The 28,000-nt window shown below is 41.2% G+C and overlaps 2 protein-coding genes across 4 annotated transcripts in view; both read right to left on the bottom strand.

The window, feature by feature from the left end:
* Window position 1: 1 nt before the first annotated feature.
* On the bottom strand, window positions 2-3,446 carry ppiaa (peptidylprolyl isomerase Aa (cyclophilin A)). The gene is made up of 5 exons (XM_083553424.1): window positions 3,250-3,446; window positions 1,517-1,547; window positions 1,324-1,412; window positions 1,002-1,174; window positions 2-875 (listed from the first exon to the last, which is right to left on the bottom strand). Exons 1-5 carry the CDS (start codon window positions 3,316-3,318, stop codon window positions 743-745), a joined length of 495 nt encoding a protein of 164 aa, XP_083409550.1. The 5' UTR covers window positions 3,319-3,446; the 3' UTR covers window positions 2-742.
* A 1,929-nt stretch (window positions 3,447-5,375) lies between these two features.
* Window positions 5,376-28,000, bottom strand: part of ogdha (oxoglutarate dehydrogenase a) — a 29,179-nt gene continuing 6,554 nt past the window's right edge. The window contains exons 3-25 of one of the 3 annotated variants that reach the window (XM_083554181.1): window positions 25,583-25,771; window positions 22,624-22,726; window positions 19,710-19,754; window positions 17,880-17,921; window positions 16,023-16,138; window positions 15,275-15,429; window positions 14,511-14,657; window positions 14,287-14,377; window positions 13,852-14,031; window positions 12,853-12,981; window positions 12,522-12,701; window positions 12,264-12,416; window positions 12,046-12,148; window positions 11,627-11,755; window positions 11,366-11,516; window positions 11,149-11,276; window positions 9,509-9,687; window positions 8,978-9,049; window positions 8,751-8,876; window positions 8,560-8,632; window positions 7,899-8,062; window positions 7,598-7,752; window positions 5,376-6,763 (exon numbers count right to left, since the gene is read on the bottom strand). In XM_083554181.1, the coding sequence (XP_083410307.1) occupies window positions 6,643-6,763; window positions 7,598-7,752; window positions 7,899-8,062; window positions 8,560-8,632; window positions 8,751-8,876; window positions 8,978-9,049; window positions 9,509-9,687; window positions 11,149-11,276; window positions 11,366-11,516; window positions 11,627-11,755; window positions 12,046-12,148; window positions 12,264-12,416; window positions 12,522-12,701; window positions 12,853-12,981; window positions 13,852-14,031; window positions 14,287-14,377; window positions 14,511-14,657; window positions 15,275-15,429; window positions 16,023-16,138; window positions 17,880-17,921; window positions 19,710-19,754; window positions 22,624-22,726; window positions 25,583-25,771 (2,931 nt within the window). In that variant the 3' untranslated portion in view covers window positions 5,376-6,642. Of the gene's footprint in view, window positions 6,764-7,597; window positions 7,753-7,898; window positions 8,063-8,559; window positions 8,633-8,750; window positions 8,877-8,977; window positions 9,050-9,508; window positions 9,688-11,148; window positions 11,277-11,365; window positions 11,517-11,626; window positions 11,756-12,045; window positions 12,149-12,263; window positions 12,417-12,521; window positions 12,702-12,852; window positions 12,982-13,851; window positions 14,032-14,286; window positions 14,378-14,510; window positions 14,658-15,274; window positions 15,430-16,022; window positions 16,139-17,879; window positions 17,922-19,709; window positions 19,755-22,623; window positions 22,727-23,000; window positions 23,095-25,582; window positions 25,772-28,000 lie in introns of all 3 variants that reach the window. The other 2 variants (XM_083554182.1, XM_083554183.1) reach the window with 2 other exon arrangements.

Below are 28,000 nucleotides of genomic sequence, written 5' to 3'. Positions count from 1 at the left end.
CTGCTCGTTGGCTTTTTACTGTGTGGCGTAATTAGTTATTCAAGTATGCAAACGTACTGGCAACCAAAACGCAACCAACATGGCCTTCATCTCCTTCTATTCGTTTACCAAGAAGATATAAATGCACTTTGTCCATTTTTTTTTTATTTATTTTTTTTTTTTTTGTAACCTGATTGGTCAGGAAGCATTACTGAAGGATGACAAAAAGGAAAACGAAAACAAACCCAAAACACCGTTTCTTGTCTGACATTTCAGAGAAAAGTGTCGATAATTTAGCCGAATTGCTTCGCCCTCGCGATTCTCCTGCCCTATCGTACTGAAATGGAATTTTATCGGCTAGCTGAGAAAGTTCCTAGCTAGTGTAGGAAATTTATGAGCTAGGATCGAACCACCCATTTTAGCACACAAGAGCAAAGAAAAAGTGAGAAATCTCACGATGTCGTTGTTCCCCCTTCTTTTTTTATTTTTTTATTTTCAGATTCTGACACACAAACCTTCACAGCCCACGGCTTCTGTTTGCAAATGAAAATGAAATCCGATGAAGAAAAAAAAAAGGAAGAAGGCAACTTGTCGAAAAAAAAAAAAAAAAAAAACGGTGGACAGGCGAAAGGGACGGCGGTTAAAGCGGGAGACGGAGCAGGAACGGGAATGTCATGTTTTCACTGGTGTTTCTAGCTGACTAAGGGAGTAGGGGGTGTGCAGGGGGAAAGGGGCGGAGCCTAAGCGGCGGACCCAGACGCGTCTAGAGCTGTCCGCAGTCGGCGATGAGGATCTTGGCGCTGGTTTTCCCGCTGTTGCTGCCGTAGCTCTCGACCTTCTTAATGACATCCAAACCATCGACCACCTGCCCGAAGACCACGTGCTTCCCGTCAAGCCTGAGGAGACGTGAGAACGGTTAATATATAATCACGCTCGACGTGACCGGACCACATTAGTTTCGATTATTCGTTTGCTGAAGTCAAACACAAAATACAATTTCACCATAAAAACACACGACTGACCAGCTGGTGTTCGCCGTGCAGATGAAGAACTGCGAGCCGTTGGTGTTGGGTCCAGCGTTGGCCATAGACAGGCATCCGGCCCCCGTGTGCTTCAGGGAGAAGTTCTCGTCCTCGAATTTATGTCCGTAGATGGACTTACCGCCGGTTCCGTTGTGGTTGGTGAAATCTCCACCCTGCAAACGATCAGCGTGTGTTCAGAGCGCCCACTCCGTGCAAACCAGTCACATCTACTTCATCGTTTTAGGAACTGATATAGAAGTTTGTTCAGAATTTGCACTCGGAACGGTACTTTGAGCGACTCGGGAACGGAAAGACCCCGTACCTGGCACATGAAGTTAGGGATGACACGGTGGAAGGTGGAGCCTTTGTAGCCAAAGCCCTGCTGCCCTGTGCACAGCTGCCTGAAGTTCTCTGCCAACACAAAACTTACGCTTTAGATTCATTTATATTTCCTTCAAGGTTCTGAATTAGATAGATGTGAGGTGTGTGTGTGTGTGTGTTATCAATATTCGTACCTGCTGTCCTGGGGACGACGTCAGCTCTCAGCTGTAAGAACAAAAACAAATGCATTAAAAGGTGTGTATGCAACACACACACACACACACACACACACACACACACACACACACACACACACAAACGCTCTTTTATTTAAACACACACAGGGTAAAGGCCACATCCTTGACCAGCCGCTCCCATAAACAATGCAGTGCATGACGCAGTGGTGGACGCAGTGGGCGTGGCTTCAGCCTGAATGCATCACCACATTCACATCCGGGATTGGATTGCAACTCTGCAGTCTCGCGCATAATCTATTAGTAGCCCCCATGACCCTTTATCATAAAGCCCCTGATCACGTGGTTAGATTGATCACGCGTGAACGCGATACCACAGTATGAGGGATGCGGTTCTGACGGGAACGCGCACAGCTAATACACACACACACACACACACACACACACACACACACACACACACACACACACACACACAAGTGAGTATAAACTTCATTTTGTTTCCTCAGTAAGCAAGTTATTAATCACTTGTCAATCCTAAATAAGGGTGTAATAATAAATGGATCATAACGATAATAATAAGCATCTATGCACATAAAAAGGGGGGACTGTTTTTTTTTTACGGATTTGTGCAAAAAACAAACAAACAAAAAAAAAAACCGCAAATACAAACAATTCATTTTATTTCTTTAATTTTTAAAGAAAGGCGGGGTTGTGGCTGAGAAATTTCCGCAGCGCCTCGTGGACGCGCACAAACGCGCGCACTCGAAACCTTTCATACACTGTGTGTGCGTGTGCGTGTGTGTGTGTGTGTATGTATATATATATATATATATATATATATATGCATGCACATACAGGGTTTGCACGTGACACACGCATGCCGCAGAGCCCGACGGATTGTTTGATGTCACATGATCCTATCCGAGTTGCAATTTTCATTAAGGGTCCCAATTAAGCAATTAGTCATTATGTAACCCAGAAATAAAAACAAATGATGAGTTGAGTTTAAAGTATACACAGTGCTGTAAGCTCTGCGGCTTTTATGACGTCATTCATATCCATGCTTTCATCCCATCCAGACGTTTTTTTTTAAGGATGTGGGAGGCTAAATGACTCTAAGTCGGAAGCAGGAACTAAATATAGTCTCCAAGAGAGAGAGAGAGAGAGAGAGAGAGAGAGAGAGAGAGAGAGAGAGAGAGAGAGAGAGAGAGAGAGAGAGAACTGCATCTAATTGTACAGTGTATTGTCTGATGAAATCAACATGGCGCTCTGATCTGCAGAACATGCAGGTCATCATGTACACTGTAACATTGTGCTTTGCACAATGAAAGAAAAACTTCCAATCAAACACAAATACTCTGTATTACAGATGTTTCAATGCAACAAAACGGCTACAATTGTGCCTCAATATCAGTGATCATCATCATCATCACCATCATCTCTCATGCACGAACAACGTGGATATTAAATTCCTCATGTGTGCCCTATAAAAACCATCCATACATAATGAATGAGTCAAAAGAATAAAGGTCATGCAATACAATAAATGGTCATGCAGTGGCGTAAACACGCCCCAAATAGAAAAAATGTGACCTACAGGCACACAAGTCCATTCCATAATAATAATAATAATATTTAATAATAATAATAATAATAATAATAATACACACATACTTTACATATATATACATGTAGATATAGATATGTAGATATATAGATATAAGTCCTACCTCCATAATGACTCTGCCGAGTGGATTTCCACCTGCAGAGATGTCGAAGAAAACTCTAGGGTTTGCCATTTTTGGTGGGAAAAAAATATATATATATTTATTTATTGAAATTGAGACTTGTCTCCGAGGAGATCACTACAGACTTGGAAATGGAGGAGAGAGGAAAAGGAGGCCGGCATTGAGTTTATAAGAGTCTCAGGGAGGAGTTATAAAATGCTGTACGAACCCCTGCGTCCAATCACAATACAAAGATCAAGTGATTGACAAGACCGCGAGCCAATCAAATCAGCGCATTGACCCAGTCTCCCAAAATGGCTCCTCAAGTGCACACGGGTGGTGTGGGGAATAATTGGTGGTATGTGGTGCCATGGGTTTGTGTGTATCTGTGGGTGTGTATATATACATGTCAACTATCCAGGGTTGGAAATTGAGCTCTTCTTTAGCTTTCCAGGCCCAGAAAAAAATCACACTGACACCTGATTATGAGTTGATTCTAATCTTCATGCTCTTTCACTGGTCCTGAGAGCAGTGGATCCAGAATCCATCCTGGAAAAAACACTGGGCCGGAGAGTGAGTTCGAAAAACCAAAGTGCTGCAATACAACACACACGTTTGTACATTTGTTCATGTCATACAGCGATCCTGTGTCTGGTATGTCTTTTAGGATGTAGGAGGAAACCTGAGAACCCTGAGGAAATCCACACTGACATGGGGAGGCCAGAAGAACTTCCATATGGTACATTAAGATGAACAGTTCATACAAAGCTCCTGGAAAACTCTGTTCATATACTTATGCATGTATAACAGGATATAAACCAGTGGACAATGCAGGAGATCAGGCTTTGGTTTTGAAGAACGTCTCCTTACCCTCAAACTGTACCATCAAACCCAAAGTTACTGCTTTTACAGGAACAAATAGCCACTATGAAAGCTCTAATCCTGAAAAATTATTTATTTAATTCAAGAAAAGTAGTCTCCAGTGTCAGCTGTAAGGAAATTTAACCCAGGTTTACAGTTTTAGTTTCTTTACAGTAAACTGTAAATTATTATATATATATTTTTTTTACAATGGTTCATGGCCTGAAGATTCATTTCATTCCACCTCTGACCACACCCCGATTTAAATTTTCAGTTCCTTTATAAGTTGCATAAATTTGTGGGACACTATCAAAACACCTTGCTCTAATACTCTGGAATCATCTCCATCTCTGAGCCCCAGCACCCCCAAGCTGCTAAAATGTCCTCGAGGACATCGTTCTCACAGTGCAGAGGTGTTTGCTCATAGTTTCGATTCCTGACACTTGTACAATTATAATCATGTCTCAGCTTGAACGCCACTGTATCTCCAAGACATCTGAATTGATAGGACATGCGCAGGTCAACAACCATCTGTATTCTTTGTCTAAAAGACAACAGTGGAGTTCCATAACATTGAGAGCGGGTTACCACATAAAATACATCTTGCAGCATGAGAACTTGCTTGGGGTGTCAAGATTTCCTACAATTCTCTCAAAAACAACAGATATAAGGAACAGCAGTGGTTTTTGATTGAAGTAGGACAATGAAATCATTTAATTCTGCTTTGACAATGAGACACAGCCACCACTGAATCCATACGGTGTTGCTTATATACTGTCAGGTCCGGTTTTGCAACCCAATCGGACAGAGATTTCTAACAGGCGGAGAGCATCATCAGGACCGACCTGCCGTGCTTCCAGGACCTGTAAATGTCAGGAGAATAGTACAGAACCCCTCACACACATCGTCTGTTCAAACTTTGGGGGTTGATCAAAATTAGGACTGGCAGACATTAAAAATAGCTTTTTCTTACTGGAAGATTGTGAACCCCCTCCAAAATCCCCAATTTTTAGTGGACTTTTAGTGCACTGCCAATCACAAGTCAATGTGTACCGTTTTCTATGCTTGGCCATCTAGTGTTCTGTTCTTGTTCAGTCCAGCATGATGGGTTTAATGTGCACTTTCAGTTTGCTCTAAACCCCGGAAACAAATTGCATGCTCAGGCATACCTGACTAAAAAAGCCGATTCTGGTGATGACGACAATCATCATCATCTCTTTTTTAACTTAAAAAAAACCCATGGTAGATAAAAAGCAAGCGTCCACAGCTATGAGAAGATAATGTGTTTATTAAATGAAGACAAACAAGGACATGAATCTAAATTTTTCCAAAAATAAAAATAAATAAAAATTATCTGCTTCCTCGAAAGACCATCGTGCTTTTTCTTTCAGAACCATCCTACGCTAACAATGGGGTTTCACCCGGAGCTCTTCAGCCAGGCCTATCAAGACATCAGGAGATTTAAGTTTTGAGAAGTTTAAATTTTTTGGCACATGGACTGGCAGAAGAGGAGCAGATAAAGTGTAGTTTGTCGTGGGATGAGACTTTCAGGGGTCTTAGTGTACGCACCTGAGGGAACACGCTCAAACGAGATTTTATATATACGTATATATAAAATCGACGGTCATGAGCCTCCCTGTTGTTTTGTGCGGACATTTTCATATAAATACAATCATACAACTTAAAAAGAACAGTCAGGAAACGTGTCCGGTTTGTTGTGCAACGTCACAGAAGGAAACCACATTCAGACGAGCCGTGTGTGTGTGTGCGTGTGCTGAGCGTTAAAGCAGAAATAAAAACCAAAGAAGGAGGAAATAAAATACTACCTGAAGCCTTTCAAAATGGGGGAATATATATGTGTGTGTGTATATATACGTTTGGATGTCAGTAGCTTGATGCAAACACAAAAGCAGCAAAAGAGCACTTTATACAGGAAAATGGAGGTCATAGAGATACACAGAGCCGATACTGTATTATCCAGTCTGATCGCATGAACACTTAGTTCACCTTTAAAATCGACGTGGGCGCACATAACGCACATTCCTTCCTGACTTCCACACCATAACCGCTTTTGCCAAGTCTTGTATAAAAGCTGAAGGGGGAAAAAAAAATAAAAAGCCACAAGGGGGCATGAACCACTGCCACAAATATATATATTTTTTAATCTGAAATCAGTCATAAGCTGTGCGTTCGTTCCCCTTAACCGTTACACCAGGGTCAGATGCATCATATACTCTTGTGCCCTTATTGTTGTGGCTTTGTTACACTTCAAAAAATTTTTAAGCTAAGCAAGAAATTCAGAATGGAAATGACAGGGTGTGTGTGTGTGTGTGTGTAGGAAAGAAGCGCTCAGTGCATTTAGGGAACTACCTTTTTGCTGCTAATGTATGTTTGGGTGACAGTGACAGCAGGTGTGTATGATGTATGAGATCGAGAAAGCAGTGTTTGTTGCTATAATGACCAAATGCCTTATTTTTTTCGGGGTTTTTTTTTGGAAAAGGCGACATAACCGAAGCGTTTTGTCCGATTGCGTGATTAGACACAGTCTTTGAAGGCATCCATGTTGAAGCTAGTGTCCAGGAAGCGCTTCAGCTCCAGGAGATGGGAGTTCTTGCTGCCGGTGGCTGGAGCAGCGGCAGGGTCACGGCCGGCATACCTACACACACACACACACACACACACACACACATAGTATCCTTAAATGTAATTACATGTACAATACACCATTGTTATTCACTATATAGTGACCAAAGTTTTCTGAACGTCCCATTCCACAATTTGCCCCCTATTATAAGACCCTCCACTCTTCTGGGAAGATGCTCCAGTAGGATTTGTGAGATTCATTCAGCCACATAGCTGTTAGTAAATTCAGGTAGTGATGGAGGTGAGAAGGTGAGAAGGTCTGGAGGGTGCACATTCATTCATGTTCAATATGGACAGAACTCTACAGAAGGAGATCTTCCACTCCAAATGTGTTCATGGTCAACAGGAAAGTGTGTTTTTCTTCCTACCATCTGTGATCGAGAAGAATATTTCAAAAGCATCCGTTTGTATTTTTTTTTTTGTTTTGTTTAAAAGCAGACTAAAACGTGAGCGGGAATTCGGCAGGCATGGTTTTATTTGTCGTTGGCGGTAAGAACAGTGTGTTCTGTCACGAAGGCAGGCTGCTTATCAGATGACGCGCGATAAACACACTGGCCGCACTTCAGACCTTGTTTAAGTTCTTTACCTTGGTGTGTTTGGTTAATCATTTGTAGCCACCGATAACTGAAGGCTCATAACGCTTCTTGAGCATGGAATATGCTGCACTGTTGCTATAGGAACCATATATCTTTGTGGAGAAACGTCTACAAGGACCATAAAATCATTTTATAGAATGTCGATGGCATCACTTGAGGTGTGTGTAACTTCTACTATTTTGTCGATTACATATAACTTGGTCTGGTGTAACAAGGGGTGTGTGTGTGTGTGTGTGTGTGTGTGTGTTTACCAGACAGGCTTAGCACGGCTGATAGTGGTGCGCATGCGAGGCTTAACATAGTCGTAGTATCCCTGGTTCTTATGCTCCTCCTGACACCACACCAGGTCGGCGTTGTGGTATTTCTCCGTCTCGGCCTTGACCAGGTCGAAGGGGAACGGAGAGAGCTGTAGGATGGAGGAGGGGTCAAAGGTCACTTCCTTCGGTAATTTTACTGTTATATTATTAATATGCTGTAAAAAGCATATCATGATAGACCTAAATTTTATTATCAATTATTTCGTTATATTGTGTGTGTGTGTGTGTGTGGTACCTGCTCAATACGTGCGATGGCCACACTGTCCTCCAGGTCACGATTCTTGCGCTCGCGTGTGAGCTCGTAGTAAACTTTCCCTGTGCAGAAGATCAGACGCTTCACTGCAGCAGGGTTCTGGGCTGCAGGACCTTCATCTGGGATCACACGCTGGAAATGTGTGCCTACACACACACACACACACACACACACACACACACACACACACACACACACACACACACACACACACACACACACACACACACACACACACACGTTAATAAAGTATCACTGTACCTAGTCATGTTGTCAAGTCAATATCGGATTATCTATATAAAAAGACAATAAGACGGACAGACAAAACACACTGACAGTTGACAGACAAGCTGCCAGACAAAAACAAACAGAAGACAGAAAAAGTAAATGGACCTACAGCAAGAAAAAAATCAGACACACAGACAAAAAAAAAGATAGATAGACCTACAGAAGGAAAAGCCAGACTGACATAAATAGATAAAAGACAGACAGAGAGACACAGAAAAAAAAAGATAAATAGACCTATAGAACGAAAATCAGAACGACAGATGGACAGACACATGATTAAAAAAACAGGACAGGATACATCCACACAATAAAAAAAAAAAAAAAAAAAAAAAAAAAAAGTGATCACATGACTGACCAGGCAGCATCAGATCAAAGCTTGACTTGGCCTCTGGGTGGCGCAGTAGAGATTTGGGAGTGAAAATGATGAGCTGTGGGAAAGATATAGAGATGCAGGTTAATCGATCTTTCTCTGCTGTGTGTGTGTGTGTGTGTGTGTGTGTGTGTGTGTGTGTGTGTGTGTGTGCTGCAGTGTCAGTATAAACTCACAGGCTTCCTGAAGGGTTGCAGGATTTGCCTCCTCATCACGTGGAAGTAGTTGGCAGGAGTGGAGCAGTTCACCACGATCCAGTTACAGTCATACAGCTGACGCACCGCGAAGTCGTCAGTGATTTTCTACGGATCAGAACCATCGTTTATTGACGAAAGAAACAACCAAAAAAAAAAAAAAACCCAATTCTGATAATGAAACTTATTAAAACAAACATCTGTCTTACTGGAAAAACATCTGGATCGTCGTTGCACATTTGCAGGAAACGCTCGGGGCGAGCTGATGAGTGCTCAGGACCCTATAAAAAAAACAAAAATTAATTAATTAATAATAAAAAAAAAAAAAAGCAAGAAAAGCATCACTAATACATTTTGATTTAGACACTTCACACATCTGTTTAAATGCGATATCGCATTATAAGTGCCGTGCCATTTTTTTTTGTCTTAAAATGATAAGCTGTAGGCTTTTTTTATGTTTGTTTTTTTTTTTTTTTTTACAGCAGCTGGAATGCAGGTAAAAACGGGAACTAATTTCCTTTACAGATGTTCCATGTTAAAGCGAATCATAAAAGAGCAAAAATAAATATAGAAATAAAAAAAAAAACCAAACAGGTATAACAGGCGAGGATGAGGCTGGAAATTAGTTTTCTCCATAATCACATCCCAAAATAACTTGCTATAATATAACTAGAATACAATAACAATATAATAAGCACAAACAAGCCCATGCAGGTGGATTGTGGGAGATGTTGCCTCACCATGCCCTCCATGCCGTGCGGCAGCAGCAGGACTATTCCGTTCTGACGGACCCACTTTGCCTGTCCGGGGCAGATAAACTGGTCGATGATGCACTGGGCAGTGTTGTGGAAATCTCCAAACTGGGCTTCCCACAAAACCAGAGCGTTCGGACTGGCCATGGCAAATCCCAACTCGAAACCTGAAAGCAGGAAAAAGAAAGTGAGATAGAAATAAAGAGGGGGTAAATGGCATGATGGTAAAACTAGTGTAAGAAAATAACAGTATCGTGATATGTTTGGTTATCGATTCTAGGGCTGTAACGATTCCTCGAGTAATTTGAATAAAAAAAAAAAAAGCATTCAGGCAAATAATTTTGCTTCTTTTCGTCTATTTAACTACACATTGAGCACCGTTTCCCCACGGACTATTATTACTGACGCACCACTGGCTAAACTCTCGACCGCTGTGGCGTCTCATTTAAAAGCGTCGCATACGGACAAAATAGGGCTTAAAAACGTGCGTGTGGCACTTTATTTATTTTAAGTAATTTGAAATAGATTTTTATATTTTTTATTTATGTTTTTTTTTTTTTTTATTCATTTGCATTTTGATGTAATATGGCAATATCTTTTCTAAAAAGGAAAAAAAGGAAAAAGAATTGCCTGATTACGGACTAATCATTGGAATACTCGATTACTAAAATAATCAATTGCTGCAACAACGATCGATTCTCAAATATGCAATAGAATAAAAATACAAATTATACAAGATTCATGGCTGTTTCGTTTTGAGTTTATCTTTGAACTTAAACAGGGACCGGAAGTCCTAGCATAAGGGCACGCCACAAATGTTAGCGGTAATGTTTCCTGGTGCTGCTGCTGTAAAAACGATTACGAATAGAAATTCCGCGGGAAGCAATAGCAGTGTTGAGGTTTTATTTATGAGTGGTTTGTTTTTAGGCTGAAAAATGTTGAAATGGCTTTAAGGAGCTCAGGAACAACATGTGCTGTTCGTGGTTGCACTTTTGTACTTTGTGAGCGAACGCTGCCAAACACCTATAACCAGACGAAGCTCTATTTGTGGCTTAAAGTACAGTGCAATACACAAAGCTAAAAATAGAGCAAGTGCAGTGCTGCCTAAACGCATTCTCGACCATTATAGCAGAAATAATCGTCTTTCTTACACTCTATTTTCTTGCCTCTCTACGATTGTAGCTTTTAGATGTAAAACACTAGTTAGCGCTAAGATCGTTCTTCTACTACTAACCTAATGCTAATACTAATAATATAATACAATCATCATCATCAAGCCCACTTCATATCAGGCCACTGAGGAGTGATGCGGGTACTGGCACAGGTTTTATGGTATGGGTATGTTTTAAGGGGTTCGGTTTAGCAGTGCATTGTAGATGTAATTAATGCAAATTCCACTGCGTTCTGGTTTGCATATTTTGGTGAGTTCTGAATGACAGATTTCCAAAATTAATATCGTATTCCTGAAATGTATCAACTTGCTTACAGTATCACATTGTATCGTATTGCAACCCCTGTATCATGATACATATCGTATTGCCAGATCCTTACCGATACACAGCCTGAAAATCTGAAACCTGTGTGTGTGTGTGTGTGTGTGTGTGTGTGTGTGGGGTGAGTGCACACACCCAGCACTCCGTACTCAGACAGTGAGCTGTTGCACACAGTGTAGGGAGCCTGGTTCGGGGCCACGTGGTTCATAGGGATACACGTCCTCTTATCCACATTCTGATCGTGAAGGACGTGGTGACGATGACTGTAAAGGAGAAACAAGAAAAAAAAAATCTAATAAATAAATAACTGTCTGGGGAAAACCTCCAACATCAGCAAAATATTTAGCAGCACCTGAAGGTTCCTCTCTCCACGTCCTGGCCACTGAGACGCACGTGGATGCCTTCTTTAAGAAGAGAACCAAAGGCCATGTACTCTCCCAGAGCCCAGTCCACAATCCGGTTCCGGATCATCTCACCACGACCCTTTAGGATCCGACTCAGACCTGATGCGCACACACACACACACACAGGATTAATTATCCACTGCTACACGCCTTTTGTATTTGTGTGTGTGTGTGTGTGTGTGTGTGTGTGTGTTTGTGTGTGTACATACCCCCATGAATGGTGAAGTCTTCCACAGGGACCGATGATGCCACCTGTCCGATGTGTGTAAGCTCCTCCTCACTCAACCCTGTAGAAGGACAGGTCATGCTTTTGGGCTGACCATCCAGTGTGAAAAAACCTAGATGTGCGCACACGCGCACACACAAAAGCGTTAATAGGCGCTTTCTTACATAATATCAAGAAAGGACAAATTTGGAAACAACAACCAATACCTGCACCACCAAAAACACACACAGACAATCGCACGCGCACACACACACACCCTCAAACACATGCATAAAACAAGCCAAACGCTCACAAAGAGAAACACAATTGCATGAACACACATAAAAGCATGTGCGCACACACAGAGACGAACTCACACAGATACACATTCATACAGACACACAGAGACAGACACACACACACCAGGCCAAGGGGAATCCAGCCAGTGCTTGATGTGAAGGATTTTCTCATCCTTAGAGCGAGCGTGAGCCTCCTCACAGATCTTGTCATATTTGGCGATTTCCTCCTGCAAACACACACACACCTCAATGTTTATTATGTTTAACTCTAACCAACAACTACAGCCACTTTAATCTCCACCTTTTAACCAGATCTACTAAAAGGTGTGTGTGTGTCCTGACCTCATACTCTTGGAGTGTGACGACTCCCTCGGCAATGAGTTTCTCAGCGTATTTCTGAAGCACCGGCTTCTGCTTCTTGATTTGCTTGTACATCAGAGGCTGTGTGAACATGGGCTCATCCATCTCGTTATGGCCATTACGCCGATAACACACCTAACATGGACAGAGAACACACACACACACACAGGTGGCCAGAACGTTACGTTTCACATAATACCGTTAATATTGGATCGACCACGTAACCGTGGAAACGCTCACCAGGTCGACCACAACGTCTTTGTGGAAGGTGGCCCTCCAATCAGCGGCGACGTTACACACGTACATGACGGCCTCGGGGTCGTCCGCGTTCACGTGGAAGATGGGAGCGTTCACCACGCGCGCCACATCGGTGGGGTACGGAGACGAGCGAGCCATTCGGGGATCGGTGGTGAAACCAATCTGAGAAACCGAGAGAGAAAATTATTTTTGGGTGTGACGGGTTAAAGACGTGAGAATGATGACAATCACGTGTCGTTTAATTTAATTACAGAAGATTTGAACTGCTTGAACCGGAATGTTTACGTGTGTGTGCATCAGTGTGCATACGTACCTGGTTGTTGACTACCACGTGCACTGTGCCGTGTGTGGTGTAAGACGGCAAGTCGCTCAGATGGAAGGTTTCATAGACGATGCCCTGGCCGGCGAACGCGGCATCGCCATGGAGCAGAATGGACATAACCTAAACGTGCGTGCACGCACAAACACAAAACAGTACTGAAACACTGGTCTGTGTCCTGGTCTATTCTTTACCTCAGAAATACAAAGTTGACGCAAGGAAACGGGAAATTTTGGAACTAGGACTTTGGGGCATTGTTGGAACCGTTTGTAACCAGCACAACATCGTTTAGAACCTCTTGCCATTAGTTATAATTTGAGGTCGACTGATTCATCGATTTTGCCGATTAATCAGCACTGGCAGTCGATTACTCGAATTAATGGCTATTGGCAAAAATCCAGACTGATAGTTTTTCCGGGTTGCTGCAACAGCCGAGAAGGTCCGCCGTCATTATAACTCTAGAGACAGCATCGATATTTTCTAAATGTGCAGAACACCATCTGGGGACTTCTTTATTTAGTCTGAACCCAAATCTTCGAAATGGAGGTCGACCAATTCATCGGTTTTGATGATTAATTGGCACCGATAGTTGATTGCTGGAACCGTGAGCAAAAACGTTTTTCCGGGTTGAGTTATGCAATGTGAGAGCGGCCTCTAGAGGCGAGTCACTTATGCCTGCTGTTTAGTTGAAGTGTCTTTAAATTTAGCACATTTTCTTACACTTTTCATGACTCAAATTCTTTTTTTTTTTTATAAATTTCAGTACTATTTTACATATTATTATTTTAATCCAGTGTCCATTTTAAAAGCGGCTGATTAATCCATTATCGGGTTCTAAATGAGCTCAAACTGTTTCCAAACAATAACCCAAGCCCCAGGGTCACCAACTGCTAGTTCCAAAATTTCACGTTTTCCTGTGCCACCCTGCAATAAAAAAAACGAGCATGCTGTGGAAAGTATACACAGTAACTGTGTATATTGTGTGTTGCTGACCCGGTTGCCATCTGTGTCTCCGCAGTAAAACTGCTCGGCCTTGGTTTTGCCCTGCACCACTGGGTTCACAGCCTCCAGGTGAGATGGGTTGGCCACCAGGGACAGTGTGATGTTCCGTTCAGTGACACGGTTTATCCTCCTGTGGTACATGCCCAAGTGGTACTTCACATCTCCGGAACCCTGTTACACACACAAAGTTACAGCTTGGGACTCACACTGGATAAACATGAAGACCGCATCCATTTCCTTCTGATGATCAGTCTTAGATTACGCATCCTGTATTAAAACGGATCAATTGCTATAATTGTTTTGCCGTGAACTACAAACCGAGCTGCCAATCAGAATCCAGAACAGATTTGCCGATAGTTTGTAAATTCATTCCGTTCAGTAAATTTTATTTATTACATTTACTGGAAAATCAACCAATCTCCTCACCTCATCGGCAGCTTCCAGCTTGGAGTCAAATTGGCAGAAGATCTGCTCCAGCTCCTTCCTGATCACATTGGCCAGCACGTTCAGTCGTCCCCTACGCGATCCCACACACGGCACAAATTACAACCCATAAAAATGTGCCCAAAAAAATAAGTAAATACCCAGCTACCCGACCACCAGGATCAACATCACATCGATCTCCAGCAGCAAGGCGTCATGGCTCGCACCTGTGCGGCATTCCCATGATGACGTTCTCCACGCCGGACTCGCTGGATCTGTCAATGATGGTTTTCAGGGCGGGGATGAGGCTCTCGCAGCCCTCCAGGCCAAAACGCTTCTCTGAGGACCACTTCCTCTGGAGAAACTCTTCAAACCTGGTGTGCGACAAGGTTCACCATAACTGATGAATGTTAACGAGTGAGGACGTGCGCATACCAGCATAAATATTTTAGACGATTACAAAGTTGACAAGATTTTTATGTGCGTTTTCATTTTGGTTAGTTTTGATGGTGCATTAGGTGTAGAACTGAGCTGTTTCGACATGTTCAACAAACCGAAATAGAATTGAATTTCAGATTCACTGAATTCAAAGCAGTTTATATTTTATTCATTTATTAAATATATTCAGCAAGTTTTACTTTAATCCCTCTGTCCATCCATCCAATACAGCCAATCCATCCATCCATCCATCTATCCAATCAAGCCACCCAATACATCCATCCAATCCATCAATCCAAGCCACCCAATACATACAACCATCCATCCATCCAGCTATCCATCCATCCAAGCCACCCAATACATCCATCCAATCCATCAATCCAAGCCACCCAATACATACATCCAATCCATCCATCCATCCAAGCCACCCAATACATCCATTCAAGAACCCAAGCAATACATCACAGCTTTTCACAAAATTGTACCTCCCATTAATCGTTTTAGTGACACTTTTCATGAACAATAACGTGTGTGTGTGTGTATGTGTGTGTACCTGGTAGAGCGGACCATGCGAGCCAGCAGCCTGCGTTTCTCCTCCAGGCTGAACTGCAGGACTCCAGGAGTCTCAAACTTCTCCCGGATCCACTGGCACTGCTCCAGGTCGTTAATGAACATGAACTCCACTCCTATGTGCTGGCAATATGCCATCTAACACACACACACACACACACACACACACACACACACACACACACACACACACACACACACACACACACACACACACACACACACACACACACACACACACACACACACACACACACACACACACACACACACACACACACACACACACACACACGGGTGAGACGTCAGTAATACCAAAACCATATTTATACCTCGCAAATTGAATGATCAAATCTGATGGAAAGACGATCGATTAAAGTTGATTTGCCTTTCTATCACTTGCGACATCTCATTTAATGGGACTAATTTATGGCAGACACTATTTATTTGAATAATAATTTAAAAAGTCTAATAACACCTTTTGTGCTTCTTAGGAATAATAATTCTGTATGGAGACTGACATAAAGGAGTCTCCAGTTTCTGAGATGAAAAACTGATGATTTTTTAAATCCTAAAAAAACTAAAGACTTATGGGCCCCTGAGAAAGGCCCTTGACCCCGTAGCCGAGTTGTAAAAATATAAATTGCTCTGGCTAAAGCAGTCTGCCAAATGCCTTAAATGTAAATTGATGAGCTTCTTGTGATGAGTGTGTGTGTGTGTGTGTGTGAGACCTCCAGGCGGCGGATGATCTCGCGCAGAGGTAGAGCACTCTCCGTGCCCCCGATGAAGGTAGTGGTGGGCAGGCGGAACACTTTATCCAGGTCGGACTCCTCCAATCCGTAGAATCCTGCAAGCCGGAGTGAGAGACAGGGAGAGGAGAGGGGGATAAAAAAAAAAAAAAAGGAGACGAGTGCAAGAGAGGGGATGAGAGTGGTTTAGAACATGGCGTGATGGGAGAATGGAGAGGTAGTGAACGCATGGGCACATGGGAATAAGCGTGAGCAAACACATTCCACACAAGACACGAGAACGATCATAAAGCAAAGCCATGACGATGATGACATGCAGGATAGAGAGGTGGAGAGATGGAGAGATAGATAGGTGGAGAGAATAGGATGGGGTCGAGCAGGGGGAATAATGAAGTTATAAACAAAGGAATAAGAGAAAGAAAGAAAAAAAAAGGTCATCATTCCCAGCTCTTGTCGATTGGGTTATTAGCACTAGCATGGCATTCAAGGTTGCACACCTGGATGTTTTACGTGAGGCTAAAAAGATGTGACGTGTAAAACGTTGCATTTGGGTCACAGACATGTTCATTCACTCAAAACTACGGTCATGAAAACATCCATAAAAAAAAAAAAAAAAAAATGTATACAAAAGAAATTATTTCTGATCATGTGAAGAAATTTCAGATATTTCCCTGCAGTACACTCGCAGCACACGGATAAAGATGGGAACACACACACACACACACACAGTACAATGCTGATGTGTACAAACAGAAACGGGACTGGTGGATATTATGGGATGTCGAGCAGGAGGCAGAAAACAGCAGGTCATGCACCTGAGAGTGAATCATTGTGAGAGAGGGACAGAGCCAGTTAGACTGAGGATACACAGAACACCTTCCACTGTAAGTGTGTGTGTGTGTGTGAGTGAGTGAGTGAGTGAGTGAGTGAGTAAGAGAGAGAATTAGGTCACAACATGGACATGAGAGAGGGGCAGAGAGCAAGAGAAGGAAAAAAACATGCACAGATAAACAGAGAGAGAGAGAATCACAGGGTAAAAGACAGAACCAGAGGAATAGTAGAAAGAAAGAAAGAAAGAAAGAAAGAAAGAAAGAAAGAAAGAAAGAAAGAAAGAAAGAAAGAAAGAAAGAAAGAAAGAAAGAAAGAAAGAAAGAAAGAAAGAAAGAAAGAAAGAAAGAAAGCCTAAAATAAAAGAAGAGAAAAAACAGTTGCCATCAGAAAAAGAAAGAGAATCACTGGGAGAAAAACACAAACCGAGGAAGAGAGAGAGCAAAAGAGAGTGCAACAGATAGAGGCCATCAGAAAGAAAAAGAGAGAAAGAAAGAGAAAGCACAAGAGATAGAATATACCTTGAGAGAGAGAGAGAGAGAGAGAGAGAGAGAGAGAGAGAGAGAGAGAGAGTGTGTGTGTGTGTGTGTGTGCGCGCGCATGTGAATCCATCTAGAAAGGAGTGATGTATATTTCAGGGCCAGGACTCGGTGGAAGTCGCTCAGATTGAGAAGTAAAACTGAACCTCCCTGTTTCCAGAATGTAAAAAAATCCAACTCGAACCTCACACACACCTGATCCACACCAGACACAGACGAGTTCATCACCACCTTCACAACTGAAGGTTCACCTTCACAACGCAGCGGCTCTGCCCAGAAAATAAGCATGAAGCCATCACCCAGCAAACATGAGCAGCAAACACAACCTGTGTGTGTGTGTGTGTGTGTGTGTGTGAGCGTGTGTGCGCGCGTTTTCTCTCTCGACACGCTTTAATGCACAGCGCTACACAAAATCAGACAATCGTCCACCTCGGGAGCATACAGACCTCTGGAAAAGAGCATTTGAATTTACCCCTTTCAGAGCTCTGGGATAAGTGAGAACAGTAGTCACACTCTGGAAGACAAAGTAGAAAGAAAGGAGGAGGTACATTGAGGGTAAAAAAACTAAACAAAAAAACATAAATAAATTATTATATTTATTAGTCAACGTATAAAAGCGTATATAAATTTTTAAATATATAATATATATATATATACATAAATGAATAAAAAAATATTAAAAAAATAAATTAAAAATTAATAATAAAAAAAGAATATATATATATATATAAATATATGTCAATAAATAAATAAAATTCACAAATTAAGGAATCTGCACTTTTCCTGTTTCACCCAAATGCAGTCAATGCAACTTTTATTATAATAGGTTTCAGCACAGGAACTATAAGGGGTGTGGTTTTCTCTGTTATTAGTGCGGCCTGTCCAGTGTAGATCTGTATGAGCTTTACACACACTGTACGACCAAATGTATTGGGACACCTGACTTTGTTCTACCATACTTAGTGCCTCCTCAAACTGTTACCTCAAATTTAGACACACGATTGCATAGGGTGTCATCGAACGCGGTTGCGTGAAATTTTCCCTTCACTTAAACCTGGAGGTCCAAACTGTTCCGGCATGACCATCCCCCTTGTGCACAACATCTTCATGAAGATCTGCTTTACATGAGTTGGAGTGGAAGTGCTATAGAGGTTCAACCCTACTAAACATGAAAGAATGTGAATGCTGACTGCACCCCAGATCTCCTTAAAATCACCCACATTACTACCTGAATTTACTACACCCTCGTGGCTAGGGCTGCAACATTCCAGGAATTTTAAATACTGGAAACTTTCCATGGGAATTAATGGGAATAAACTGGGAATTTACTAAATTGCAGGCGAGCCTTTTTTAAAAAGTGCAGGATTTTGGTTTAAAGAACCATATTTAATGCAATTTCAGTTTATTTACTACCTGCACATTTATAGATCACATGCACACAGCACATTTACTGCAGGGTTACTGAGGCCACACCCCCTACAGGCACTGTGCATTCCTCAATCACATACACATCTTTACTTCAATCTTGCAAATTAAAAAAAAAAAGAAAAAGGTAGAATATTCACGTAAAATACATAAATATTATATACACACACACACACACACACACACACCTTTGTTTAAAACTTCTTTGTGCAACAAAATTATACTAACAATTAAGTCAAAAATGTCTGCATCAGTTTGCATGTCAAGTTTCCAATACTGCCAAAATTCCCCAGATAAAGTTCCCATGGAACGTTTCCAGAAATATACCTGAAAGTTTCCCGAAATTTTACCTAAAAGTTTCCGGAAAGTTTCCACCCCTTTGAAACCCTACCAGCCGAGCGGAGTTTAGGAGAACAGTAAATGTGGACTCAAAGTGGAATGTTCAAAAGATCACATTCCAATATTATGGTCAGGTGTCCACATACTTTTGTCTGCATGGCGTATTTGTGTATCTAGAATTAAATGACGCACAATTCTGCATCGGCGATGCAAGCTGGCGGACGTAGGAGCCACTGTGTAGAGTTACGTCTCGTTCTATTAATGGTTTAAGTCGTCGTTTTTTTTAAGCAAACAATATAAGAACGGATTTTCTTTATTTATGGAAACGTTTCCAGATGATTCCACTTGACTGAATCGAGAAAAAAAGAGAGCTGCTTTGGATTTATGTGGCTTGCTGCCTAAACCTACTCCCTCACAAACCAAAAATAAAAAAAGCAACAGAATTAAAAAGACAAAAAAAAGAAAAAAAAAAAAAAAAAGGGGGGGGGGGGAGGAGACTAGACGACACACATGGAGCTTGCTCGTCCTTGAAGCCTACCTCCAACAGTTAGAACACTTATCCGATCCTTGAATTGTGTAAGGTCTGGAGCAGGAGTGACAGGAAAGAAACATCCGGAAGACGTTAATGAACACATTGATGAGACACCACAGTAGATTACTGTATTTTCCAGACGAACATGAAAGTTGAGACAAAACCTCTGTTCCTCCATGAGAGGGGAATCAGAAATGCTCTGGAAATGTGGTTTCCTTCTGTTAGTGCTACAGTCATTATGTTTAGAGATGTTAAAGTCTGGAAAATACGGTAGGCTAAATATCACAAGCGGTCTGGCAAGAAATGCAGTAATAAACACACACACACACACACACACACCCCTAAATACACACAAACAATACTGCTAAAATGCATAAAATGCACAATTTCAGCAACCTTTCCACGATCAAGCTTATATCCAATTCGGATCAACAATTACGACACCGCAGCTACTTCTACAGATCGTAAGCAAAGCTTATTAAAAAACAAACAAAAAAAACCAAAGACCTTTACAAACACGAGCTCTGACAAAACACAACCCGAGGAAACAAATCTCATTGCAGCACAAAACGCAAAGCTCGGAAACAAATTCCGTGACATTCCCTCTGCTCGGGTCTGACAAAATCGGAGACATGCGGCCGTGTCGCATGCTGTCGGTGTGTTCACGCAGGAAATAATATTGGGAATACCTAAAAACACGTCTTTAAGTCATTGTTTAGGCTGAATTTGTTTGACAAACAAACAAAAAAAAAAACAAAAAAAAAACTTCTCCCTTTCAATGCCTTTGACGGTCAGTTGAATGCATGTCGGGGTCGTTAAAGCTGCAATGTGTGATGTTTGAACGCGTTTCCTGATTTGTAGCTCACGAGATTTTGGAATCCGACTGCCGCGTCGTCAATAACCTCATTATTTCTGATGTAAACAGAGCTCTGGTTTGTTTCCTCATTTCAGGCCCCAGTCTCCAAATTCAAGACACCAAACCGGAAAAACAAAAGCATCTTACAATTCTGCTAACTAATGTGCCTCCAAGCACAACATGCTAGCTAACGCTGATAAAAACTAGCGACTGGCGTGCAATTGAGAGTCAAAGCCGCTTTTGCATGTTGCTCTGGATGAAGGCGTATGCTAAATGCAGTAAATGTAAAAAAAAGAAAATATTAATTGACCAAGATGCCGCTGCTGGGCCCTTGAGCAAGGCCCTTAATCCTCACCTGCTCAGGTCTATACATTAGAGATGCACATCTAGAGATATATTAAAAAGATACATATGAAGCAGCTACCGATAAGATACGATTCACTCCCTCCTTTTGTGTCTCCAGGAGGACACAGCTCTACCTCTGCCATGTTAATCTGTACTCTGACTCTCGAGAGAACGCGCTCGGGGAAACGGTTTAACGACAAGAAATCGATCTACATATCAAATATAGGTCTCTTTCAAAATAATAAGTGTAGAGTGTCTACTAATAATGATATATTAATAAATCAGTTTTTACTGATGCAGATTTTAAAAACGAGGCAAACGCACTTTTTTTTTGTGAATAGCTGAATCTTACCATCTCTAGGATACATGAGATAACTGGAGGTCCCCCTGGATTAAAGTTGTCTCCCAAATGCTGAAATTGTTTCTTCATGTTGCCCAACCATTTTAAAATTCTGATAATTCAAGTAATTGAAATGCTATTCAACAGGGATTTGAAGTGTCCCTCAAAACACACTCAAATGCAAAGTGCAATGAAAAGCAACTTCCTGCCAACAAGCCCTTTATGCAAACACTCGCTCTGCCAAAGCAGCATCACGGAACACTTGCAGCTTGCAATCTCCGATATGAGATGATGGAGAAGCTGAGAAGAAGGACGCCTTCACATGCTGTACCTCTCACACGGTTCTCAGATCAATCGACGTCTGAATTTAGAGCGTCTCAGAAGTCTGTCTGAAAGTGTACGAGGGTCGTGCGCGCCTCAGCTGATCACCAGGATAAATAAAGTATTGGATACAAAGATACGAAAGAGCACCGTACCAAAGGTGCGCCCCGTGATTGGTGAGCGTTCTGTAGATACATTTGGAGAAAACATCGTCTCGCGCTCCGAAAATACGCACGCGGTTACTTTTACTTATGTCGGAATACTGACGTGTACGTTATGCTAACTAATTTTTACACAAACTGTCCTCCAGGTTTGGGTTTTAATCCCAGGTTTGGTTTTCACATCTGGAGAAAAACACACGGTCTCACGCTCCAAAAACAGGCGCTACGCTATTTCTGTGTTGAAATACCGACACATACGTTTGCTGACTAACTTTTTTATGAGCCGTCCTCCAGGTTTAGCTTGAATTCCTCGTCCTTCGACTTGCAACCCGACTGGTTGAGATGTAAACAGCTTTCTCAAGATCTGTTTGAACTAGAAAGCAGCTTCTTGTAGTGGAATGGAATGCACAATAAGAGCAACGTATGTAAAACTGGGATGAAACAGTTGCCTCCTAAGCAAATACTTGAGTCAACAGCAGCCCACACTAGACCGAACGTCTTCACTCGACACGTCTCCTCAGTCAAGGTCCTTCATACACTACAAGGAATGGAGGACATGTTTTGTATTTTGATGCAGCTATGAGGAAAGGGAAAGTCTAACCAGGTACTAAGCTGAAAAAAAATCAAAAAATAAAATAAATAAAGTGCAGTGCGCAAGTCAGAAGAAAAGCCCAAGCTTGACAGACCCTCCAAAGCAAAACAGCTTTGCTTCATCTCTCATCTTGCCTACACCGAGCGAAGGTGTAACGCTCCGGGGGCGGGACGGTGGATTTGTTTATAGAAAAAGAGAGCTGGAATTAAATCTTTCCATCGCTGCCAGTCGCCCTGGAACGGAGTTTTACATCCTCGCTCGGTGATCGCTAACGAGACGGTACAACACGCTTCATAACTCCTCACCGAGTTTATCCGAAGACGTTATAATGTCGGTGGGAACGCACGAGTCCAGATCAGCGTCCATAATCCCCAGAGGGTCCAGCTGAGCGACATGGTGACCCCGGATCTACAGCAGACGATGCAGCCGCAGGATGATGAAGGAGGAGAAAAGAAAAATGGGGGCACGAATAGCCGGAGGAGATGAAGATGCGATTGGCGAAAGGGGCGAAACGAATAACAAAGGAAGGAAAGAGAGAAAAGAGAAAAAGAAGAAAGAAGGTTGGGAGGGGTTGGGGAGGGGGGGGGTAAAAGGGTAAAAGGTGGAAAGCGACAAACAACACAAAACAGGCCATTAATGAAATTCTGCAGGAGCTGTAAGAGGGACAAAAAACATTTCTCACCAACACGCTGGTACCCAGTAGCTACTGGGACTTCGTCAAAATTTACACAACTGATGCCAAGTGGGTCGAGGTTGGCATTATGATGCCCCATGACCTGGAAACAAGGCAACAGCAGTCACAAGAGACCAAGAAACTCAGTGTGTAGAGGCGGAGCCAATCCCTCAAAAAAACTTTAAATAATTATACAGAGAAAACTTTTATACACCAGGGCTGTCAAAAAAGAAACAGTAAAATACTGTACAGAAATCGTTATAATTGAAGATTAAATGAAACTAATATATTTTAGGAGTCGTCAATGTGCTGCTTGTGCACAGCACAGATTTACTGTCCTCTAAAAATAATAACATGCAGCCATTATTGTCTAAATAACTGCCAACAAAAGTGAGTACGCCCTCAGTGAACATGTTTAAAGTGTGAATATTTTGTGTGAGCACCATTGATATGTAGCGCTGCCTTAATCCTCCTGGACCCCATTGAGAAAATACTAATAGTTGCCAAAGTGTGAGGGGTGCACTTACTTTTGTGAAATACTCCATTTATGTATGATCCTTTTAGATTTATCTTTTATTACATTATAGAAAATCTTATTTCTTAAATCTTATTTAATAATAAGCAACACCTCAATTTTGAAATACAGTGGAACCCGGTTATGTCGATGTCCTAGTGGGTCGCCAAAAAGCATCGAGGTAACCGATGATCGAGATAAACGAAAATCAAAATGGCGGCAGTATATTAACGTGCTTGAAATTTCTTTATGTACATGATGTGCGTTAATAAATGAGAATGTGCATGCACGTGTTTTTGGAGGGTTTTTTACACAACAGCGTTGCCGCGATTTGTTTGATGAAGTCATGCTATAAAAATACATACAGTACATGTTTATCTGTCAGGAATCCACCTGCCACGCCCCCTTCAGCGTGGCAGGTGTTTTCTCAGCCGCTTTCTCTGAAGCTCCCGGCTTCAATCGCACACATATGGTGCTCGTTTATCATCATCACCAGCTCCTATTTAAACTTCCACACTCTCACTGTCCGTTATTGGTGGTATATGTTGGTTCACGGCGGTCGTTGTTATCGCTCATGCGTATCCCGGTACGTGTCTTCCCACCGGCACTCTCTCACCGGCTGCTCTTTTCTTCTAAAAGCGCACCGCGGATTCACCCCCGATCCTGCCGGTGTTCATTCTACGCTTTTGCTGCTCATCCCACGTTCCGCGCCGCCAAGCGCGGCTTTCGCCTTCCGTTCATCGCATAACATTTAACAACAAAAGGCACATGTGCAGTAACTAACAGCAGAGATTCACCAGTATACAATACAACACCTGTAGCAGCTGTAAGACTTGATTTTTCCGCCACTCGCGAGAGTTCTTCTGCGGCTGCACAGCGCCGATCGAGATAACCGACGTTAAATGGCAAATTTCTCCCCCCTCGTGTTCGAGATATCAGGGTTCGGCTACATAAATAAACGATAAAAAAATGCTTAGACAAAGCGAGAATTTGGCGGTTCCACTTCAAAAACGTCGACTTAATAGGGTTGGCGAGGTAACCGAGGTCGAGATAAGTGGGTTCCACTGTACATACAAAATAAATAAATAAATACAAATAATGTAAATAGTTTTTTTTTGTTTTTTTTTCTTCCCATGTTCTTTCACCTTCTCTGAATATTTCTATGGAATTTCCTTTTAAAACTAAATTGTAAACAAATTATATATTGTTTAAAAAAATAATAATAAATACAAAAGTTTACAAAATTTCACCAAAAATTTAGATTAGAGCATTGATTCTATTTACACTGAAAATTGAAAAATTATTTTTGGAAAATATTTACAGATTTTTATGACCTTTGGAGGGTGGAACAAACAAACAAACGAAAAAAAAAGAAAAAAGCCCTGGTGTACAACCAAAAATTAGGAAATTTCGATCAGACTTACCTCGTGTTAGTTTAATCTGGACGAAACTCAGGACATGGACACGTATAAAAATAAGTTTAGAAAATAGCAGCGATATTGGAATCAAACAAATAAGACCAACTCCAACATAAACAGCTTCCTGCGCATGAAGTTTTTTTCCCTTCTCTAGTTTATTCTTAAGCAAAAATATTTGCGACTAAAAGGTTTAATTACAGTGATCACGTGATCTATATATAAAAATACAAATACTATATAAGCTAGTGGTCATGTGACTCGCATTCTGCGTCCCCATTGGTCGAGATATTAACGCCTTTGTTCAGGATGCCATAAATACTTTTTGAGTGTGTGTAAACCATATACTAACAGCGGAGGAGAATGCGGTTGAGTAGTTCCCCACGCAGTCACCATAAACAGGTTCCTCGTTCTTCTGCATTCCTTCGTTCTTTATCCTTTATAAAACAGTGTCCACGTTTTGAGAATCTCTCAGGACTCTGCTTCAACATATATGGCAAAGTCGGGACACATGAACACTGACCTTTGCTTCTATTTTTACTACAATTAGTAGGCAAATTTTTGGCCATATAATGTAACCAGCGAAATTGTTCGCAGACAGAATTTCAGATATTTGCATTTCTCCAATTGTGTTTTTTATAGGACTGGAGCACTGGTTGTACCTGATAAGCTCTGATGAGTGACTGCACAGCGAGATGATCCTCCACCAGCTTCTCCACGTTGGGCTGAGCACCAACCAAAGACTGAACCTGCGTCAGCTCGGACAGGCTCATGCCCAGCGGAGGAGGACTCTGGTAGGCGGTGCCCGGGGGAGCGCCGGCATTAGCGTTCCTGAAGAAAATGTCCCAAGACTGCCAAGAGACAGAAAGAGAGGATTTATAGGTCATTTAGCAAATATTTCAGATGTTCAAAGACTTCACCTCAGACGTTCTAAACAACATACAGATATTTGAGACTCGAACATCAGCTGATTTGATGAATGAAGCATTAAAAAAAAGGAGAAAGAGTCATTTTACAGAAACCTCGGAGCAACAGCGATGTGTGTTTTATTATATAATATTTGCCTAATGGAAAACCGGTCCCTTGAAACAGGATAGACATGTGAAGGGAAATGAGCTAATTAAAGAAATAAGGTAATATAATGTAAATTAGCAAATTTGAGAATTGCATTTCAATAGAAAACAGTGAGGGGAAAAATTCACCATGCAAACAAGATTCAATCTGTAATAGTCGAATAATAATTATAATAAAAAGAGTCACGGTTATTTATTTATTCATTTTAGGAGGACGCGTTTCAGACGATATATAATTTGGAACTGAATCTTGGGTGTGAAACTGATAAAGCAGCTTGAACAATTGTTTCATGAGTATGAATATTGTTTAGTGAATTCCCAGAAGCAGAACGAAAACCAGTTTCTATATGACTGGAAAAAGCGCTTCATGAAATCTGCTGCCAAAAAAAAAACACAAAAAAAAAAAAACCCCACACTGATGGCAAAAGAAAGCAGCACTGGAGAAAAGAAATATTCATACGGCCCAAAAAAAAAGAAAAAGAAAGAAAGAAGAAGAAAAAAAATCTATCACTGGATATATATCCATCAATTTCTATTTATCCATCTATAGATATTATCCATCTAAAATATATATATATATATATATATATATATATATATATATATATATATATATATATATATATATATATATATATATATATATATATAATTTACTAGAGAGAGAAAGAAATGGATATGAGAGAGAGAGAGAGAGAGAGAGAGAAATAGCTATGAGAGAGAGAGAGAGAAATAGCTATGAGAGAGAGAGAGAGAAATAGCTATGAGAGAGAGAGAGAAATAGCTATGAGAGAGAGAGAGAGAAATAGCTATAAGAGAGAGAGAGAGAAATAGCTATGAGAGAGAGAGAGAGAAATAGCTATGAGAGAGAGAGAGAGAAATAGCTATGAGAGAGAGAGAATCGTTTTTTTTTTTTTTTTACGCGCGGAACATAGTTAAAATCTAAGTTTCCTCAGGAACCTTTTAAGTGACGGACCGTCACTATAAAAAGAAACTAGAGTTAGCGCAGTGTCACTGTGTTTCTCACTCTGTACCATTTTGCGCATGCATTAAAACTCAATAGCGCGAGCCGCTAACCAGGAAGCGGCTAACGCTAGCGCTATATAGATTCAAGATCTTTTTGTTTTTCGCAAACAGTAATACAGATACAGAAGACATTTGTTAAAGTCTGCTGAAATCAGTAGATCTTATATTTAGAAAATTAAATATTAAATGTAAAGCGCACACACACACAACCAAATGGGGTCTATTTAATTTAAATCTTTCCGTTTATTTAATTGTATTTACATCAATTTAATTTGTTATTTTTATATATATATATATAAAATTATATTTATTTACCCAAGCAGGCATTTTACTCAAAATTGTTTAAAAAATGTCAACTGTTGATGTTTGCAAATGTTAATAACAAACTGCGTTAATTAAAAAAAAATTAAAAGAATTGGTTTGTTTTTTTTGTTTTTTAAAGAAAAGCAATTGTATGTTTTGCATTTCTTCCTCCGTAACTGAACTGAAATGGATTTTTCATAATTTTTCAAAAAACAATTAATAAAAACAATTAAACCTCATACATCATATAAATGTATGTATTCTGAATTTAGAAGTGACTTTAGAACGGCAGAAAAACGAGCCCATATCACGCCCTAAACCCCACGTGTGTACTGGAGAATCCCTGCAGATAAAAGGACACCACAGTGATTCGACTCCCACATGGTGACCTTTTCAGTACGTTCTACACAAAGCGACGACCTTCAAGAAACTAGATAACTCACGTTACGCGAAACCCGTTCGAATAAAACCGACGACGTGTAAATGATCTTAACTATTGCAGGAAGTAAACTCATGGCCATTAAGGGATTGTGTTTACGAAAAGCAGAGGTTGACCCTCGTAGTAATAACGCAGTCTGGAGTCCACCCACGTTCCTCTGCCGTCCTGTAACGTGACACTTTGTGCCGTGTGATCCGTCACGTCACGTGACCCACGTTTTACTCGGAAACGGTGGTAAT

Source organism: Silurus aristotelis (genome assembly GCF_946808225.1).
Source record: "Silurus aristotelis genome assembly, chromosome: 11".
NCBI classification, from domain to species: domain Eukaryota; kingdom Metazoa; phylum Chordata; class Actinopteri; order Siluriformes; family Siluridae; genus Silurus; species Silurus aristotelis.
The sequence above is the reverse complement of the archived record's forward strand: the minus strand, read 5'-3'. Positions and strand labels throughout refer to the sequence as shown.